Source organism: Apodemus sylvaticus, chromosome 5 (assembly GCF_947179515.1).
Source record: "Apodemus sylvaticus chromosome 5, mApoSyl1.1, whole genome shotgun sequence".
Classification (NCBI taxonomy): Eukaryota; Metazoa; Chordata; class Mammalia; order Rodentia; family Muridae; genus Apodemus; species Apodemus sylvaticus.
In genome coordinates this window covers 101,863,524-101,881,260 of record NC_067476.1, presented here as the reverse complement: position 1 = coordinate 101,881,260, position 17,737 = coordinate 101,863,524, and the positions used below count along the sequence as shown (strand labels likewise).

Genomic DNA, 17,737 nt, shown 5'->3' with positions numbered 1-17,737 from the left:
CTTTAAAAAAAAAACAAAACAAAACTAAAGTGTGTGTGTGTGTGTGTGTGTGTGTGTGTGTTCCTGGGGATTGAGCTCAGGCAAGTGTTTTTACCCAGATACATACTAAAATCGCTCTCTACCCCCTCTCTTTTAATTTTTAAATTTGAGACAAAAGTCTCACTGGCTGGCCTGGAACTTATTATGTAGACAAGACTCAATCTGTCTGACTTTGATTCCTAAGTGCAGGGATTAAACACACACACACACACACACACACACACACACACAAAAAACCATATCTCTAACTCCTTTGAAAAAGGAGCTGGACAGTTGGCTCTGCGCTGGTGCACTTGCTGGTCTTCTGGAGGGCCCAAGTTCAACTCCTAGCACATCAGGAAGCTCACAACAGCCTGTAATTCCAGGATCAGGGTCTCCGATGCCTCCAGCCTACACACATGCCCATGTACAGACATAGACACCTACACACAAATGAAAATAAATCACAACGTCATCTTACTATTGTGTGTGTGATGTAAACACGCCACAGAGTTCAGGGAGATGAGGGTTACCTGCAGATGGTTCTCTCTTCCACTTTTTATTTATTTAATTTTTTGAGTCAGGGTCTCACTGTGTATCCCTGCTCGGCCCGGAACTCATGAAGTAGATCAGAGACAGCTGTCTGACTCACAAGTGCTGGGGTAAAAGCGTGCCGCCATGCCTGTCTCTACCGCTTCGCTGTGAGGTCGCAGGTCATCAGCCTTGTGGAACTATCGCTTTTACCCGTTGACCTATCTCACTGACCTACTCTCTCTTTTTCTTCCCCAGTGAGTGGAACCAAATCCAGAGCTATGCATGCTGTTTGCTGAGTACTTCATACACACAACTGGGGTAAGTAAGACCCAGCCCCTGCTCTAAGGATCTCCAGACATTCCAAGGCAGACGACGGTTCACCTGAGAACCACGGTGAGCTTTAGACTTAACAAACTTGTTAAGTGTTTTGAGACAAGTGTTGCACGGGGTAAAGGTGCTTTTCTTGAGGCAAAGCAGCACCTGAGGCATCGGCCACGGCCGGTGCCAAGCAGAGAATCAGGAAGGCATGACAAAGCGTTATTCAGGTGGGGATGAAACCGAGAGCAGAGATCCAGAGATAAGGAGCTGGTTTGAGGAGCAAATGGTACGTGCGCCCCCTAGTGGCTGCTGCGAGAGTCCACCGCCTCTGGCCAGCCAGCGCAGGCATGCTGGTTGATACAGGCGTTTTGCCTACTAGGCAAATCATCTACCCCTCCCAGACAGGCTGCTCGGTTCAGACTAACACTTGCTAGGCACCTGCTGTGTTGATCACTCCTCCTAGAAAGTGGATAGTCATTGAGTCATTAATCATGCCAAGAATCAAGAGGAGAACATGTCTATTTTGAGCGTCAGTGTGGGTAAATGGCTGCTAGAATTGAGGGTTAAGTGAGAAAATCCTATGCCCTGTGAAATGAGACAAAAGGAACAAACCCCACCCTTGCGTGTACTCAGCCCTTGCTGGGTAACCGCCATTAACCGAGGTCACAGAGGGAGCACGGCATGCTCTGGACAGAGATGACTCAGATGCCACCTGTGACTCCAGGAGCTCACAACCTAGCAGGGAGACCGGATACACAAACAAAAGAAAGGATGCCATGTGCGCAGGGTCTTGTTGGCAAACCCAGGGTGTGGAGCAGGGTGTGCCAGCCAAGGTTCTGAGCTTAGCTGAGCGATGAACAAGATGTGGTCCAACACAGCACAGCAGGTACAGAAACAGGCGCCCAACAGCCGGAGGGCTAGCCTGGCGGACAGGCCGGAAGAGACGCACAGCCAGCAAGCCTACTTACTAGTCCCTAACCTTTCCTGGAACGCAGGACCTTTCGGCCACCACCCTATCAGGGTTCAGATCCAGTCCTACCACGAGCCTTGGAACTGGGGAACTCCAGCTTTGCTGTCAAGCTCCTGGCCTGTGAATGCCTCTAACAGCACAGGGAGGTGTGTTGAGTGTCTGTAAGGCATCTGGGCAGCATCCCTGACATTAAATGTGTACGGGCCGGCAGTGTTTGGCACTCTGGTCTGTGCAATCTCTTCAAGTCTGACTCTTTTGGCACTTCCAAATGGCTTGAGCCCTGGAGAGGGGTGACTGCAGTGGTGGGAGGAGCTTGGAGCCTGGGGAGGGGCTACAGTCCTGTAACTCAGCCGCGGGCTCTCATGGGAAGGGATGGCCTATGTCTAGTAACAAGAAGTGACTGCGCGGGTTCAAGCCCCCAACCACCGCTGAACCTCACCCTACCTGTGTAGGTGTGGTGCTGGCAACTAGGGAAACCCTGCGCAACAAGGCTAATACCCCCATGGCCCTCCTCCACTCTGGTGGTCAAAGGTGACACTTTTTTCCACCCTGAGGAGCCAGGGCAGTTTCAGGAGAGGCAGGGAAAACCTGCTGGACAGGGTGGCCAAAGGCTGAACCAGTTGGACAGGAGTTCAATCTCCCCCCTCAGCAACCCCACAAAACAGGGCTGAAGCGAGAGTTCAGTGGTATAGCACCTGCCTGGCACATAGGCAAGTTTTATGTCAGCACTGGAAACTAAGACAATGAGAGATGGTGGGAACTCAACAAAACACAACACTTTTTAACACTTTTTTAATTTAATGTAATTTGTGGTGTGGTGTAGAGTGCCCAAGGTGACCATCCATGCTCTATCACTGAGCTATGACCCCCTGGGTCCCAAAAGCAATTATTTACAGCAAAAACTACAAAGACACATCCTTCAGTGTTGGCCTGTGCAGAGTGGAGGGACAGCTGTGGAAGGCAGGGTGTGGCTTCTGACCTCTGACATCACTCAAGGTCCTAGCATCATTGGATGGGAGCGGGCAGCTCGGAACGAGTCAAAACAGCAGCCTCCTCTGGCTCCTGGACAAGCAGGTCCTTCTATGTACAGTATTCCTGGCTCAAGGTCGATCTGCTCCTCCCAGACTCTTGGGCTTCTCCAGAGCAGGCCTGAGACTCCTCCAAGAGGTCCAGAGATCTGTCTTCTGAGACAGAGTAAGTATGCCCAGGAAAAAGGTAGGAAGAGTCTGGTCCCCAAGTTTTCCCAGGTTCTAGCTTCAGTCTTAGCAGGACCTGGTGAGATTGGCAAGAGTCCCAGGCTCAGAGAGGCTGGGTTGTGTGATTATAAACCAGATGCTCTGTGTCTTCAGTGGTAGAAACAGTGGAGCTGGCTGGTGTGGGAGGTGGGTGGTGCAGGGGTCTGTGGAAGTCCTTTCTTTGGTTCTCGAAGAAACAATAGCCCAGGATGACCAAGACCACTATGATGCAGATGACCAGCAGTACAACAATAGCGATCTCCACAGAGCCTGGGGGAAGAAGGACAGTATGACATGTTGCTATGGCCTGCCCCGTCTAACACCCACCACCCTCACTCTGTGGATATCATGTGCAGAAGCAGATGAACACTCATGTCAGACCTTCAGAGTAGCTGCTTCCAGAAGCCCAGAGGGACTCTGACACCTGACATTTGACAGGTGATTCACTCTTCCTCTCCTTTCCCTCTGTCAGGCCTCACTACTCAATGGTGCACTCTGGGTAACCTCAGGATCCTCTCAGCATGGCTGGGCATTCACAAGCAATCACGTGCTGCCAGATCCTGAACTGACACCTACACATCCACGCTGGTGACAGAACTAGGCTTACCTACGCTGGGAGCAGAGCCTTCCCTCCGAAGACCAAACACATCCTTCTCTGTAAAGTGACATAGAGAAACCCGTCGGCACTCGGTAAGTCCTTAGACTCAGCTGTTCCAGTGCCACAGCCCCTGGCCGCCCTCTCCCACGGCCATCAAAGTCACTTATAGAGGGGGGCCTGGCCCAGGCCTAGCCAAGTCTTCCCCTTCACCCCGCTACTGCCTCTCTGCTCACTGGAGATGCCACGACAGGACTCAAGACACTGCTGTTCCTCTTCGAAGTTGTTCTTGTTTCCGTAGCAACCACCATAGGTGAAGCGGGCACAGCGTTCACTGAATGGGTTGTAATACCAGCGCGGGATGTTCTCCTTGCAATACCCAGTGTCTGGCAGCTCCGCACAGTACCCTGCGGTGAGGGAGCATGCAGAAGGCGGGTGAGCCCACGGAGCCACCCCGCTGCCGCCCTCTAGGCCTCCCAGGACTGCAGCTCAGCACCCCCTGCGCCAGGCTGAGGGCAGATGTGGCTTCAGGAAAGGCAAGATAGACAAACTGGATAACAATCTTAGGCACCAAGAGAACTACTACTTAGTCTCTATTTTAAAGATACGCTTGGTTACATTATTTGTTTACTTATGTGCGTGTGCACAGGGAGGTCAGAGGACAACTACCAGAGTTGCTTTTCAACAGGATGAACTCCCAGGATCAACCGCACGGCAGGGCATCCGGCTTGGCAGGGCATCCGGCTTCGTGGCAAGTGCCCTCTGTATTGTAGGCCCCAACGGTTTTGGTTTTCTTTTTCAATGTAACTTTTCTGTGTCAAGGTCTCTGATTCCTACCACCCAGTGATTTGGACTTTTAACCAAAGGGGTGGGCTTTAGGCAAGGAGGAGGATTAGCCTAAGCAGGTTCTCACCACCTGTGAAGGAGTGTTCGGCCTAAAACACTGTGTTTTGAGCGAACACTCCTTCACAGGTGTGTAGAGACAGACGCTCACATCATGATTCACAGCAGTAGCAAAATTAGCTATGAAGTAGCAATGAAAATAATTTTATGTCTGGAGATCCCCACAGCAGGAGGGGCTGTAGGGTACAGAGGCTTAAACCCACCACACTTAAGCTGTTGGGGGTTGCCAGGCTGTGGTGGTGCACACCTTTAATCCCAGCACTTGGGAGGGAGAGGCAGGCAGATTTCTGAGTTCAAGGCTAGCCTGGACTACAGAGTGAGTTCCAGGACAGCCAGGGAAACCCTATCTCAAAAAAACAAAACAAGGGCTGGAGAGATGGCTTAGTGGTTAAGAGCTCTGACTGCTCTTCCAGAGGACCTGAGTTCAAATCCCAGCAACCACCTAATGGCTCACAACCATCTGTAATGAGATCTGACTCCCTCTTCTAGAGTGTCTGAAGACAGCTACAGTGTACATACATATAATAAATAAATCAAAAAAAAAAAAAACAACAACAAAAAAAGTTGTTGGGGGTTGTTTTTTTTGAGATAGATTTTTTTTTTTGAGACAGGGTTTCTCTGTATAGCCCTGGCTGTCCAAGTGCTGGGATTACAGGCGTGCACCACCACCACCCGGCTGAGATAGATTTTTTTCTTATTGGCTATTTTATTTATTTACATTTCAAATATTGTCCCCCTTCTCAGTTTTTCCTGAGGTAGACTTTCTTTGTGTATCCCTAACTGTCCTGGCACTCACTCTATATCGACAAGACTGACCTTGAACTCAGAGTCCTGCCTGCATCTGCCTGGGGTTGAAGGCATGCGTCACCATGCCCAGCCAATATTTTCTTTAATAGAGAATCTCACTGTATATCACAGGCTAACTCTAAACTCTATTTAACCTTGAACTTCTGATCTTCCTGCCATAAGCCATTATCACCAGGCTATTATATTATCTTTATTTTTAGTACATGTTACATTTGCATAATGGGTAGTTTTGTTTTTTTCACACACACACACACACACACACACACACACACACACACACACACACACACACACACCGTGGTGGACAGGGACACGGGCACAGTTCCTTGCAGTGCACAGTGGGTGGCTTTCTTTCTTTCTTTTTTTTTTTGGATTTGGTTTTTTCGGGACAGGGTTTCTCTGTGTAGTCCTGGCTGTCCTGAAACTCACTCTGTAGACCAGGCTGGCCTCGAACTCAGAAATCCACCTGCCTCTGCCTCCCAGAATGCTGGGATTACAGGCGTGTGCCACCACCGCCTGGCTAGTGGGTGGCTTTCTATGTATGACAGCGCTATGAAATTTCCTGAATGCATATGATTTAGTGGTATGTTCTACAGTAACGGAAATAATCAATCGACAAGTGACTAGCGTGTCTGGAAAATGAGTTACGAGAGCTCAGCAGGAGAGCTCAGAAGGCCCTGCCTGTGTGTCCACAGCAGTGCCAGAGCAACAGGGGGACTCACCTTTGTCACTGAGGAAGTGGATATTCTGAAGCTCATCAAAGCCGCTGGTGTCTGCAGAGATGAGAGGTCAGAGGCTAGGCCAACCTCGGGGAATCCAGAGGCATAAAGGAGAAGCATTAGGATCCCACCCCAACCCCCACCCCCTCTCCTGTCCCCAGCTCACATTTTTCACAGGTGGCCTCGTCAGAGCCATCAGGGCAGTCTGGTGTGTCGTCACACTCCAGAAAACCATCGATACAGCAGCCATTGCTACAGCGGAACTGGGTGGCATGGCAGCTGCCAGAGCACACTGGGTGGGAGTGAGGGGGAGCTCAGGCAGAGTGTGTGCCAAAGGGCCACCATCTACCTGGGCCTCCCCGAGAGCCCCCGCCAGCCTCCCCGTGATCCCCTGCGAGCCTCCCCGGGAGCCCACTGGTCACCACCCCAGCTCCTCCTGTCTATAAACTGGGCAGATCCTGACAGGAGGCTGCTGAGTGGGAGGGGTTAGGTGTCTGTCTATCATGGGGTGGTGGGGGCTGAGCAAAAGCAGGCTTGACAGGGGCGTGGTCACCATCGGAATGAACACAAAGACGCAGGGGGAGGAATAAGGGAAGAAAAGAAGTAAAACCCACCTGGATGGTGCCTTTTAGGTGAGATTCCTAGGGGGAAAAACAGAGGAATGAGAGGAATGATGGGGCGTGGCCAGACTAACAAGGATGATGGGGGAGGGGCCCCCTAGTCCACTTCCCAGACCAGGAACACTACCAGCCCTGCAGTCCCCTGGCTCTAGGCTGCCTCTCACAGGCCCACCTTGCACATCCTTGCAGGCCAGCATGCACTCTTCCTCACGAAGGTAGTTGTTCTTATTGCCCAGGCAACCTCCAAAAGTGAAACTCTTGCAGATCTGTTCCTTGGGGTCATAGTACCAGCGTGGGAAGGAGCCCCGGCAGCGGCCCACCTTGTAGGATGCGAGGCAATAATCTAGGTGGAGGAGAACTTGTGAGTTAGAACCAGAGGGCAATCAGTGGGGTGAGGGGAGCTCCAGGCACCTCATGCCCACTCCCAGTCACCTTCTGTCTGCTTGGCAGTTAGCACCGTGATGGTCAGGTTGGCCGTTTCCTCTAGCTGGTCGGAGTCAGTTCTTGTCAGTTGGAACAGGTAGGTTCCCTCCTTAAGTCCCCACAGTTCCACTTCTTCTGGACGGTTTCTCTAAACACAACACTGGTCATGAAGCTTGACCACTTCCTGATGTTCTCTGACAACCCCAGGTCCCCCCAGCCATACCCCACTTCCCCTGGGAGAACACACAGACTACGTATCAGATGAATCCTGCTCTCTTCTCTAAACAACACCAAATGAGCCAGCCGTCGGCCCACAGCCCCTGAAGGGGTCCCGGAGGCTGGGAGAAGGGCAGGATCCAGCCCAGTGCCTCACCTCTACTCTGACAGCACTGTCACCTTGCAGTAGGTGCCAGTCTGTGTTGTCTGCCTCTTTCAGTACCAGGGGTTTCTGCAGCTGGACCTTCAAGTCTATGCCCATCCAGATTCGAGGGATCCGAGAACCTGTAAGAAACGGAAGTAAAACCAACTGTCAGTGGGTAAAGAAGTGGGTGGTGGCTAACCTAGGACTCAGTAGCCTGCACAGGCACAGAGAGGGATCTCAACAAAGCCAGACCTTGCTCTCTATGCAGTCGCATTATGACTAGTAGATTGTCTGAAGCAAGAAACGGAATACTATGTGCTATATTATCTTATCTCATTTAGGAAAAAAAATCTGCATGTGTGTGTGGGGGGGGTGAGTCTGTTCTTATTTTCTACAATAGGCAGGTACTTCTGTGGACTACTTAAAAAAGTTAAAGTAACAATTTCTTTTAAAGCCAATCAAAAAAGGATGTGATGGCGGGACAGTGGTGGTGCACACCTTTAATCCCAGCACTTGGGAGGCAGAGGGAGGTGGATTTCTGAGTTCGAGGCCAGCCTGGTCTACAGAGTGAGTTCCAGGACAGCCAGGGTTACACAGAGAAACCCTGTCTTGAAAAACCAAAGTGTGTGATGAAAAAGTCATCTTTCCTCCAGGGCTTCAGGTGTAGCTATTGACATACAGCAGGATCAGATTCCCTAGTGTTAAACAAAACAGTGGTGATATATGCCTGCAATTCCAACATTCAGAAAGTGGAGGCAGGAAGATCAGAAGGTTGTCCTAGGATACAGAGAAAGTCTGAACTCTGCCTAGGATGTATAAGATCACATTTTGACAAACAAACAAACAAATGGGTGCTTATGGGTGGAATGCTTCTGAGAGATGGCTCAGCAGCTCTTCTAAAGGTCCTAAGTTCAAATCCCAGCAACCACATGGTGGCTCACAACCATCGGTAATGAGATCTGACACCCTCTTCTGGAGTGTCTGAAAACAGCTACAATGTACTTACATATAAAATAAATAAATAAATAAATCTTTTGGTCAGATGATGAGGGCCAGAGCGAGCAGAGGTCCTGAGTTCAATTCCCAGCAACCCCATGATGGCTCACAACCAAAGTAAGTATATAAATAAATCTTTAAAAAAAAAAAAACAAACCATTGGCTCTTATCCCACACAGTGGCTCAGAACCATCCATAACTCAGTTGCAGGTTTTCTGATGCCCTCTTCTGGCCTCCATGGGCACCAGGCACATAAGAAGTACCAAACAGTACCCTAGACATACAAGACACACTCATACACAACAACAGTAACAACAAAGGAATCACTCCTCACTAGCCTTGACCATGCTGACAATCTGGAAAGAGGCCTTCAGCTGAGTGCTGGGGAAACAACTCAGATGGCCTTGGTGCTCCAGGGCGAGGGACCATAGGACAGGGTGCCTCTCCCATCAACCACAAGGAATTTCCAGGAGCCACACCCATCCTGGATCCGACACCCTGAGCTTGAAGCTTCCCTCACCTGAGAGCTAAGAGTCCTGTCAGAGAGAAACACAGAGATGGATTGCTGCTAAAAATGGGTTGGATGGCCCCCATCCTTGCACCCACAGAACCTCTAGAACCCATGAATATGACCTTATTTGGAAAGAGTCTCTGCATAAGTGATGGTGTAAAGGACTTCCAGGACATCACCTCGGATAACCGACATTGTAAAAACTGAAATGGCAAAATGCTGAACTACTGACCCTCAGGAGCCAGGCCAGACCTCCACCTCGCTCGGGGGTGGCGGGGGTGGTGGTGGGGTGGGGTGGGGTAGTGGTGGTGGTGGTGGTGTTAGGGTTAGGATACTGCAGAGCAGAGCAGAGCAGGGCAGGGCAGGGCAGGGCAGGGCAGGGCAGGGCAGGGCAGAGTAGAGCAGAGCCGAGTTCTGAGTTCAAGTTCTCAGCATCTGTGTGAAAAGAGGCTTGGTGGGCTTTCCACGTGTGTAATCTAAAGGCACCAAAGGCAGAGACAATATGATATCTGGACCTCAACGGCCACAGAATCAGTGAGCTTCGGTCTCTCAGAGATTCTGCCTAAAAAAAAAAAAAAAACCGAGGTGGAACCAGGTGTTTATAATCCCAGTACTCCAGAGGCAGAGACAGGTGGATCTCTGTGAGTCTGAGGCCAGTTTGAGCTACGTCCTGAGACCCTGTCGCAAAAAGCAAAACAAACAACAGATAATTTTTTAATGATTGATTAACAAATCATGGAATGACTAAGGGAAGTGCTTGATCTCCAGCCCCACCTCCACGTGCATACACATGTGCACACATACATGCCACACATGTGCACACATACATGCCACACATGCCACACTAAAGTAACAACGAAAAGAAAGGAATTAGGACTCTGCAGAGCTGCTTCTGTGGACAGTAAGGAGGCCAGGCTGAGACAAACCTCACGGTTTTCTCAGCACCAAGTCAGAGTGCTTGGATACACCAGGAGTGGCAGTCAAACGGTAAACAGTGACACAGGAAGAGACCGGACAGTGGCTGGGATCTGTGGAGTGGCGCTATGGGAGTCTGGCTATCCTAGTCCTTGACCTCAGTAATGCACATGAGGTCCAGGAGTCCTGTGGGAGGGACCTAGGGTACCCTTGCCCTGGGCATAGGCATTTAAACATCTGATTGAAAAAGTTTCTATAAAGTAAGAAGGCTGGCAGGTGGACAAGGGCAAGAGGTTCAGGAGGGATGAACAGGAGAGGCCTGAGTCACCAGCAGCCAGGGGAAGTAAAGGAAGATTAGAGAAACATCTGTGGGCAGACGCTTCCAGCTTCTCGAGAAAGGCTATGGGAATGGGGAAGGAAGAGCCAGGCTAAGCAGAAGAGAAAGGAGACAAAGAAGTGTGCTCCATCCACAGAAACGCTGAATCGGACCCACAAGGCACACGCCCGGGCTCAGAGGGGGAGGAGCGAGGGTTTCCAGAGGCCAGGGCTGCAGACAGACATGGGGGTACACTACCGAGTAAACCTGCTAATTTGGGGGATGCAGCAGGCGTGTGCTGGTCACCGCAGCAGACTACATCAGGTGTTAGCTCGGGTGGGCAGAATTCAGGCTAAGCATCTGTCCTATCTTTAAATAGATAAAAAGTGGGGAAAAGATCACCTTTTATGAGAAGTGAAAATTAGGTAAAATAAACTCTGGGGCAGGCGGTGTCGTTCTGTGGCAGAGTGCCCGGCAGGCACAAGGCCGGGCCTGATCCCCAGCCGGTGGGGGGATGTGCAGCTGTCAGCTGGAACAAAGTTTTGCTCCTACTTATATGTGACCTGTGTGGCTTTTCCATCACTGCATGTACTATGTGGTGTGTGGCTCAGAAAGCTTAAAATATTTACCATTGAGACCATTTACCTTTATAACCACCCTGCTATACCTGCGAGATCACTCTTACTGGATGACAGAGGTCAACACTCGAGAGGCATGGCTCAGTTTTTATCCAAAGTGCTGGGAATTGAACTCTAGCGCCATGATTCAGTTTTTTTGTTTGGTTGTTTGTTTTTGTTTTTTTGTTTTTTGTTTTCAAGACAGGGTTTCTCTGTATATCCTTGGTTGTCCTGGAACCCACTCTGTAGACCGGGTAAATCCTCCGGCCTCTGCCTCTCAAGTGCTGGGATCAAAGGCATGCGCCACCACTGCCGGCCATGATTCAGTCTTTAAGTGATTAAAGTGAGATTTGAACCCACAGCTATCTGTCTCCATTGCTCACACTCTATCTAAAATGTCACTTTTGAGCCAGAAAGATGGCCCAGCAGGGGGACAGTATCTGCCAGCAAGCCTGATCCGAGCTGGAACCCACATAGCGAAAGGGGAACAGATTCCTGTACCTCCAATCTCAGTGAGCAGAAAGCAGACACTGACAGGTAACCATATGAATAAATGTAAAACCAAACCAAACAAACCAACACACCAGAAATCCCCAGCAGTCCTTAGAGTAAAGGCGTGTTTCTGCTAGAGCTGGAAAGAGAGTGGAGAGAAGAGACTCTATCAAAGAGACAGTCATCTTTTTCTCTCTCTGATTTAGACAGGGTCTCTCTATGTAACCTGGCCTGGAACTTACTGTGCGGCCCACGCTGCCTTTCAGACCTGAATGTCTCAGCCTCCCCAGTGCCGAGGTTAAACATGTAAGTGGTCAGGCCGAAGGAAAGGATTTCATCTTCCTAAACCTTGCCTTCTGGTTTATTATCATTACCATACATTTGTTTGTCTCCTGTGTATATGCTGTGTGTATGTGTGTGTGTTGTGGACATGGGCATGCCAAGGCACGTGTGTGGAGGTCAACACACAGCCGTCAGTTTCCTCCCTCTACCAAGTGGGCTCTGGACATCAAACTCAAACTGCCAGGCTTGGTGGCGAGCACCTTCACCCACTCGGCCATCTTGCCAGCCTGGTTTCACTGTTGTTCAATTAACAGATGTGCTGATGTATACCAAAGTTGTTTCCAATCCTTCACTGTTGTAAATAATGCTACTGGCGAGCTGTCGCTGTCAAAGTGTATACATTAAGCCTACAGGTAGAGCTGTATCAAGGGTGGCTCCACGGCAGGTTATGTGGAGGGTAAGAGTGCTCAGAGAGTGACGAGATAAGGCCAGCCGTGGGGGCTGAGTCACAGAGATGAGAAGCCTTTGGACAGGGTAATGAGTGGGAGAGACGAGGTTTCACAGGGACTCGGGGAGAAGGCAGGGTTGGCTGGGCCTAGCATCACAGGTCTGTAACTCCAATTACTGTTAAGATAGGGGCAGAAGGATCCAAGTTCAAGAACTATGCGAGCTGCAGAGCTAGGTCAATGTCCGGCCTAGTGGGACTCCACTAAGTTTTGCAAAACTCATCTCAAAGTTTTGCAAAAAGGGCCAGGGATGTGACTTGGGGGTGAGGGAGGAGGGGGGGACATGTGCTGAACATGTGAGGTTCGAGGTTAGATTCAGGGTAAAATCAAGAAAGAAAGAAAAAAGGCAGTCAAAGAGAAAGCAGGGAACATGAAGGACACAAAAAGGGAGGGAAGCAAGAAGCCAAGAGGAACAGAAAGTGGTTACCTGGAAACAGTGTGGCCAGGGGCTCGGCTGCATTTACCAGACCCTGTGTGAGAAGCCTGGGCCAGGCAGAACCTGTTTTTATTATGTTAAAAACTACCAGCAGTAGGAAGAGGAGGGGAAAGTAGAGGGATAGGCAGGATCCATCCACCCCCAGCCCCACTACTAAGTGAAAGTGGAAGACCACGGACTCTGAGTGATGAGCAGCCCCACCCCCACCCCACCCCCACGCATATCTTCGCTCACCAAGCCCCAAGACCAAGGGGCAAATGCCCAACCCTACCTACCCACCACTCCCTTCCTTATACCCAGGAGAGAGCAAAGGGCTGGAAAGGCAATAAAACCAGGCCTCAGGACACATCCAGGGAACAGCAGGCTCCGCCTCCTGAGCCACAGGCCAGGGTGAGGGGACACAGATACAAGGGAAAGAAGGACAAGTTACTAGGCTGGAATCTTCTCGCCTGGCCTTCTCACACACTAGGGAAAGGGATCCAGGCCACCCACTCTGGGAAGGAGTCGTTCAACCCACACAGGAATCAACCCACAGCTGACATATCCTGATGCATCCCCTCCAGTCCACTGGGCCGATGGTGGAGTCACTGGCACGAAGCTTCTGGACCTCTAAAGTATCCCTGATACAGCCTAGAATGGTCTGGAGTACACACAACACCCGAGCCCTACCCAGCTCCTCAAATGTCCAGGAAATCCCCATTCTATGCTATCTCACGCCAAATGGGCCGTTTCTGGGGGTTTCCGAAAGTGGAAGGCTGGCTCTAGGAACCAGAGACTCACGTTCTGGCTGGGGATGGGACTCCTGTGTAAGATTCTGTCAGAGTAGAAAAGGCACCAACTCCTCTAAGGCTGCTTCCTTGTGGAACAGGCTTCAACCCTAACCAAGTGAGACACCATGGACCAACCTACCTCACAGAGAGCATCCCCCACTTTCCAGAATCCCCACCTCGGGTCTCCCCAGAGATCAAGGGGAGCTGTTGGAAGGTTCGAGAGAGGAGCAGACTCTTGGTCTACACTAGGTCCTCGTAAAAAGTCTGGAGAGGAGGTGTCTGTTGCACTGGCCCTGGCCAGTCCTGTCCCCTGCACTCCACACTCTGGTTCTGTTAGCTGCTGGGTCACCACCCATTTGAGGGCTAGGGTTCTACTAGAGAGGTGGTCCTATGCGAAACAACAGGACTTCTGGAGTAGGCCCCTGAGGTGAGGCCTAGATTTATCCTTTAGGGATGTTATCCTGGGTAAACAATTTTTTTTCTTTTCTTTTTGCTTGTTTGTTTTTTTGAGACAGGGTTTCTCTGTGTTGCTCTGGAACTCACTCTGTAGACCAGGCCTTGGACTCAGATATCTGCCTGCCTCTGCCTCCCAAGTGCTGGAATTAAAGATGTGCACCACTATACCAGCAAATAATTTAACACAGGAGGCTCAGTTTCCTACTACTCTAGAAAGCAGATACAAGTAGCCCCTCTTCCAGAGGGTGCAGACAGACGGGACTTGCACAATGAGCAAACTGTGAAGAGCCAGCAGAGTCATAACTGTGACCCACTCCTATCCCATAGCCCCACCTGGCAAAACCAACAGGCAGAGAGGATGCGAGAGCAGGCTGCCGCCACAGACCTGCCCACAGGCCACTGCCCAGTCAGGCCAAAGACCAACGAGGAGGATCCTTGTTCCCCACTTTTCCTACATCATCGCGAGTAAACAAGGTTACCAGACAGCTAGGCCTACCGTACCCTGAGCAGGGACAGCCCTGCTTGGCTCACGTGGACAGGCAGGTACACACACCTGCTGGGACAGCTGACATCCCTCACCTACCAGATACACATACCAGCAGGTTGACTCACCCCAGCAGCCCTCCTCACCCCTCACCAGAGCTGCTAGGAGCCTGGACCCACAATAGTCCCTCTCCCTCAGGAAAACCTTTGCCTGAGTTTGTCCCGTGTTGTCTGGGGCCTGGCTGTATCACTGGTTCACCTACAAAAGGCCAACCTATTTCCAGGGCAGAGACACTAACCTGTCCCTTATCCAGCACCGGAGGAGACCATGGTCAGACTCATTTTGTCAAACAACCCAGGGCAATGCTTGGCCAGGGTGCCTTTCTAGTAGTCACTTTGGGCGCATCAACATTCCCTGACTCAGCCTATCAGGGACTGAGGTAGCGAAACCTAGAGAATCACTTCACTTCTCTTATAGGCAAAGCCTGGGTTAGGCCTTCAGCCCGTCTATAATCAACTCTGAACATCCTGCTTCAGGAGCCAGAACCTGGACGCTGAAAAACCGTCCTTCCCCAATCTCCCATTCCCTTTGTTTACTAAATATTGCCTACTTCAAAGGCAGTCGACGGAAGGGCTCTCCTCCCCAACTCCTTTTTGTTGCTGTCTTCGCCAAGACTCCATAACCTGCCTATCCCTTCAGGCCAGCAACCTTCCTCACCTCCAAAGCCTCGAGACCGCAGCTCGCGGTAGGAGTGGTAAAGCTCCTGGGTGAGATAGTTGATGAAGCCCTCCTTCGGAGCGAACTTGCACACGAAGTTCTGCTCGTACAGGCAGTTCATGAGGAAGCAGGCAGAGATGGCGTCCTCGCCGCCGTCTGGCTGCAGCTCCACCAGCGCCAGGTTGCAGTTCTGAGTGGTGCAGCAGGCGCGCACACAGTCCCAGCTGCGGCGCACCGTCGGGGAACCCAGGAAGGTAGCCCCGTTGCTGACCGAAGCTTCGGTATCCAGCACGAAAGCCGGCACGCCGCTGGTAAAGCGGCTCAAGCAAGCAGATCCCGCGGGAAGCTCAGGGGGTGCGGACGGCAGCTCTGTCTCGGTGCCCTGGAGGCCAAGCGCGCAGAGGAGCCATACGCCGACCGTAGAGATGCTGGCCTGCGCCAGGCGGCGGCCAGCCATCGTGCTCCCAGGGGCCGTCGCCCTCCTCCCCAAGGCGGGGGTCACCTTCACAGTGCGGGCCTCTGGATCCCGAGGGTGCTTGCGACCTGAGAGGGGAGGAGACAGAGGAGAGACACACCTGATCAACTCAGGTAGGGGCGCGGGGAACTGCGAACGGGGAGGCGCACGCAGGCCGATCCGCCCACGCACACAGGGACCGGACCGCCGACGTCGGGCAGAGCACCTCCCGGGAGCTCGCGTACCCCAACACAGAGCGGATGTCCGCCAAACATGCTCGGCGCCCGCTGGGCGTCCGCCTACCGTCCGCCCGGGCTACCTGTGCAGGTGAACGGGGTGGGACCGCCGAAGATCCCGCCCGGCTTCCGCCCGGCTCTGGGTGCCCGGAAGATTAGCTGCCTCCTCCCCCCTTTCTAGTTTCTGGTGAAACTGAGTCAGAGCGCGGGGCGGGACTGGCATTAACCCCTGCGCCGCCGGCCCCGCCCACGCCGGTTGCACGCCCACCGGTCCTGCCCAGCAGAACTTCCGGCTGGACCCGCTCGGCGGCTCCGCCACCCTAGACCGGGCAGCAGCGCCGCTGGTATCCGGACGCCCGGCGGCGTGGGTGAGGCTCGCGTGCCCTGGAGGCTGCTCTACCCTGGCTCCACCGAGTCCAGCCACTTGTTGGGTCCCAGAACACCAGAAGTGCATCCCGGGAGCCCACACTGGGCCGCGACGCCACTGCAAGGTGGCGCAGGTGCGCTTGCCTCCGGCCTACCTTTCCGGTTAGAGCCGGCATTCCCTGCCCTTGGCTGGGGGCGTTTGGGAAGGGATTGGAAGAGAAAAGTCGGGGAAGGCTTATGCAAACGATTTCGTTGTCTGTAGCCTGCCCTTGGGACATCATTTCCAGTTTCCCAGTATGAAGAGAACCCCAAAGTTAGGTGGATGCGTTTGTGAAAATCAGACCCTGGGATGCGTGCTTCACAGGTGTAGCTCCGGACAGCCCTTCCTTGTGCAGTAGTTGACCAACAGGTGATTCCTGGTATCCTGGCTTCCCTGTTTCACCCACAGGAGTTCATTCCCTTTTGTTGGGGCCTCTCCCTCATTTGTATTAACATTTCCTTTTGAACTCTTCACCTTTTATTGCCCCTTCCCTGAATCTCAGATTTACTCTCCCATCCCAAGGGGAACTCCTAGTGAGTAGTTGACCACTCTCTTCCCCATAAATTCCAAAGACACCTTCATGACAAGCTCATTGCTTTTCCTAAGTGAAAAACACGCAGTCCTTTCTTCACATCCCAGATGTCTACAGGACATCTACACTCATTAGCCCTGTTTTCTTTCAAATTAACTTATTTCTGAGAAAAGGCCTTGAAGTCACAGCCTTCTGCATCATTTTCTAGTGTTGTGATTACAGAGATGAATCACTATATCTGGCAGGATTTGTCTTAATTTGGACCACCCCACCTCCAGGAGAGACGGATCGGCACTTAAGAGCAATTGCTACTCTTGTGAAGGACTGGAGTTCAATTCCCAGCATCCACATCTCAAGGCTCAGCCTCCTGCAACTCCAGCTCCAAGGGGTCTGAAACCCTCTCCTGCACAAATGCGGTGTTTATTCACACACATACACACACACACATACACACATATTTAAGATTATAAAACATTTGGCTTCACGGTGCTGCTGCTGCTTGTGCTGCTGGTGGTGCAGCACTCAGGGAGGCTGGTGGATCTCCTGATTTCCAGGCCTGCCTCCCTTACAGAGTCCAGTACAGCCAGGGTTACATGGAGAAACCCAGTCCCAAAAAGAATAAAACAAGGATTCTAAAAAGTGTTCTGTGCATGAGTGCCTGTTTGTTGTGTGCACCTCATGTTTGCCTCTGTGCCTGTTGAAACCGGAAGAGGACATTTGGATCCTTCCAGAACTGGAGTAACGCAGTTGTGAACTTCCACATGGGCGCTGGGAATGGAATCAAGGTTCTTAAAGAAAGATTCTATGTCTTTTCATACTATTTTAACCTCCCTCACTATGAAAAACATTTCCCCATTGCTCACCTAAAGTAGTTTCATGTGTAGATCTTGCAGCCAAGGATCACTTTTCTTTACCAATTGCAAATCCTCCAGCTACTCACGTTATGGATACTGGGAGCAGAAACTGGTGGGGGTCAAGCCTTCTCTGGATCTTTTGGGGTTCCAAAGCCCTGGCATAGTGATGCCCATAATGGGATGCTGGGGAAGAAGAATCGTGACTGTGCAGTTCCTGGGAAGAAAGAATTCTGTCACAATTTGATTCCTACCTT

The 17,737-nt window shown here is 51.5% G+C and overlaps 1 protein-coding gene across 2 annotated transcripts; it reads right to left on the bottom strand.

The window, feature by feature from the left end:
* Nucleotides 1-2,618: 2,618 nt before the first annotated feature.
* Nucleotides 2,619-15,919, bottom strand: Spint1 (serine peptidase inhibitor, Kunitz type 1). Of its 2 annotated transcripts, none has more exons than XM_052183266.1 (11): nt 15,701-15,919; nt 15,002-15,544; nt 7,516-7,643; nt 7,152-7,290; nt 6,892-7,062; nt 6,714-6,740; nt 6,266-6,391; nt 6,103-6,153; nt 3,907-4,077; nt 3,683-3,730; nt 2,619-3,345 (listed from the first exon to the last, which is right to left on the bottom strand). In XM_052183266.1, exons 2-11 carry the CDS (start codon nt 15,456-15,458, stop codon nt 3,140-3,142), a joined length of 1,524 nt encoding a protein of 507 aa, XP_052039226.1. In that variant the 5' UTR covers nt 15,459-15,544; nt 15,701-15,919; the 3' UTR covers nt 2,619-3,139. The 2 variants fall into 2 exon arrangements, with proteins under 2 accessions (XP_052039226.1, XP_052039227.1); XM_052183267.1 differs by having other exon boundaries at nt 15,775-15,919.
* Between the last annotated feature and the right edge of the window lie 1,818 nt (nt 15,920-17,737).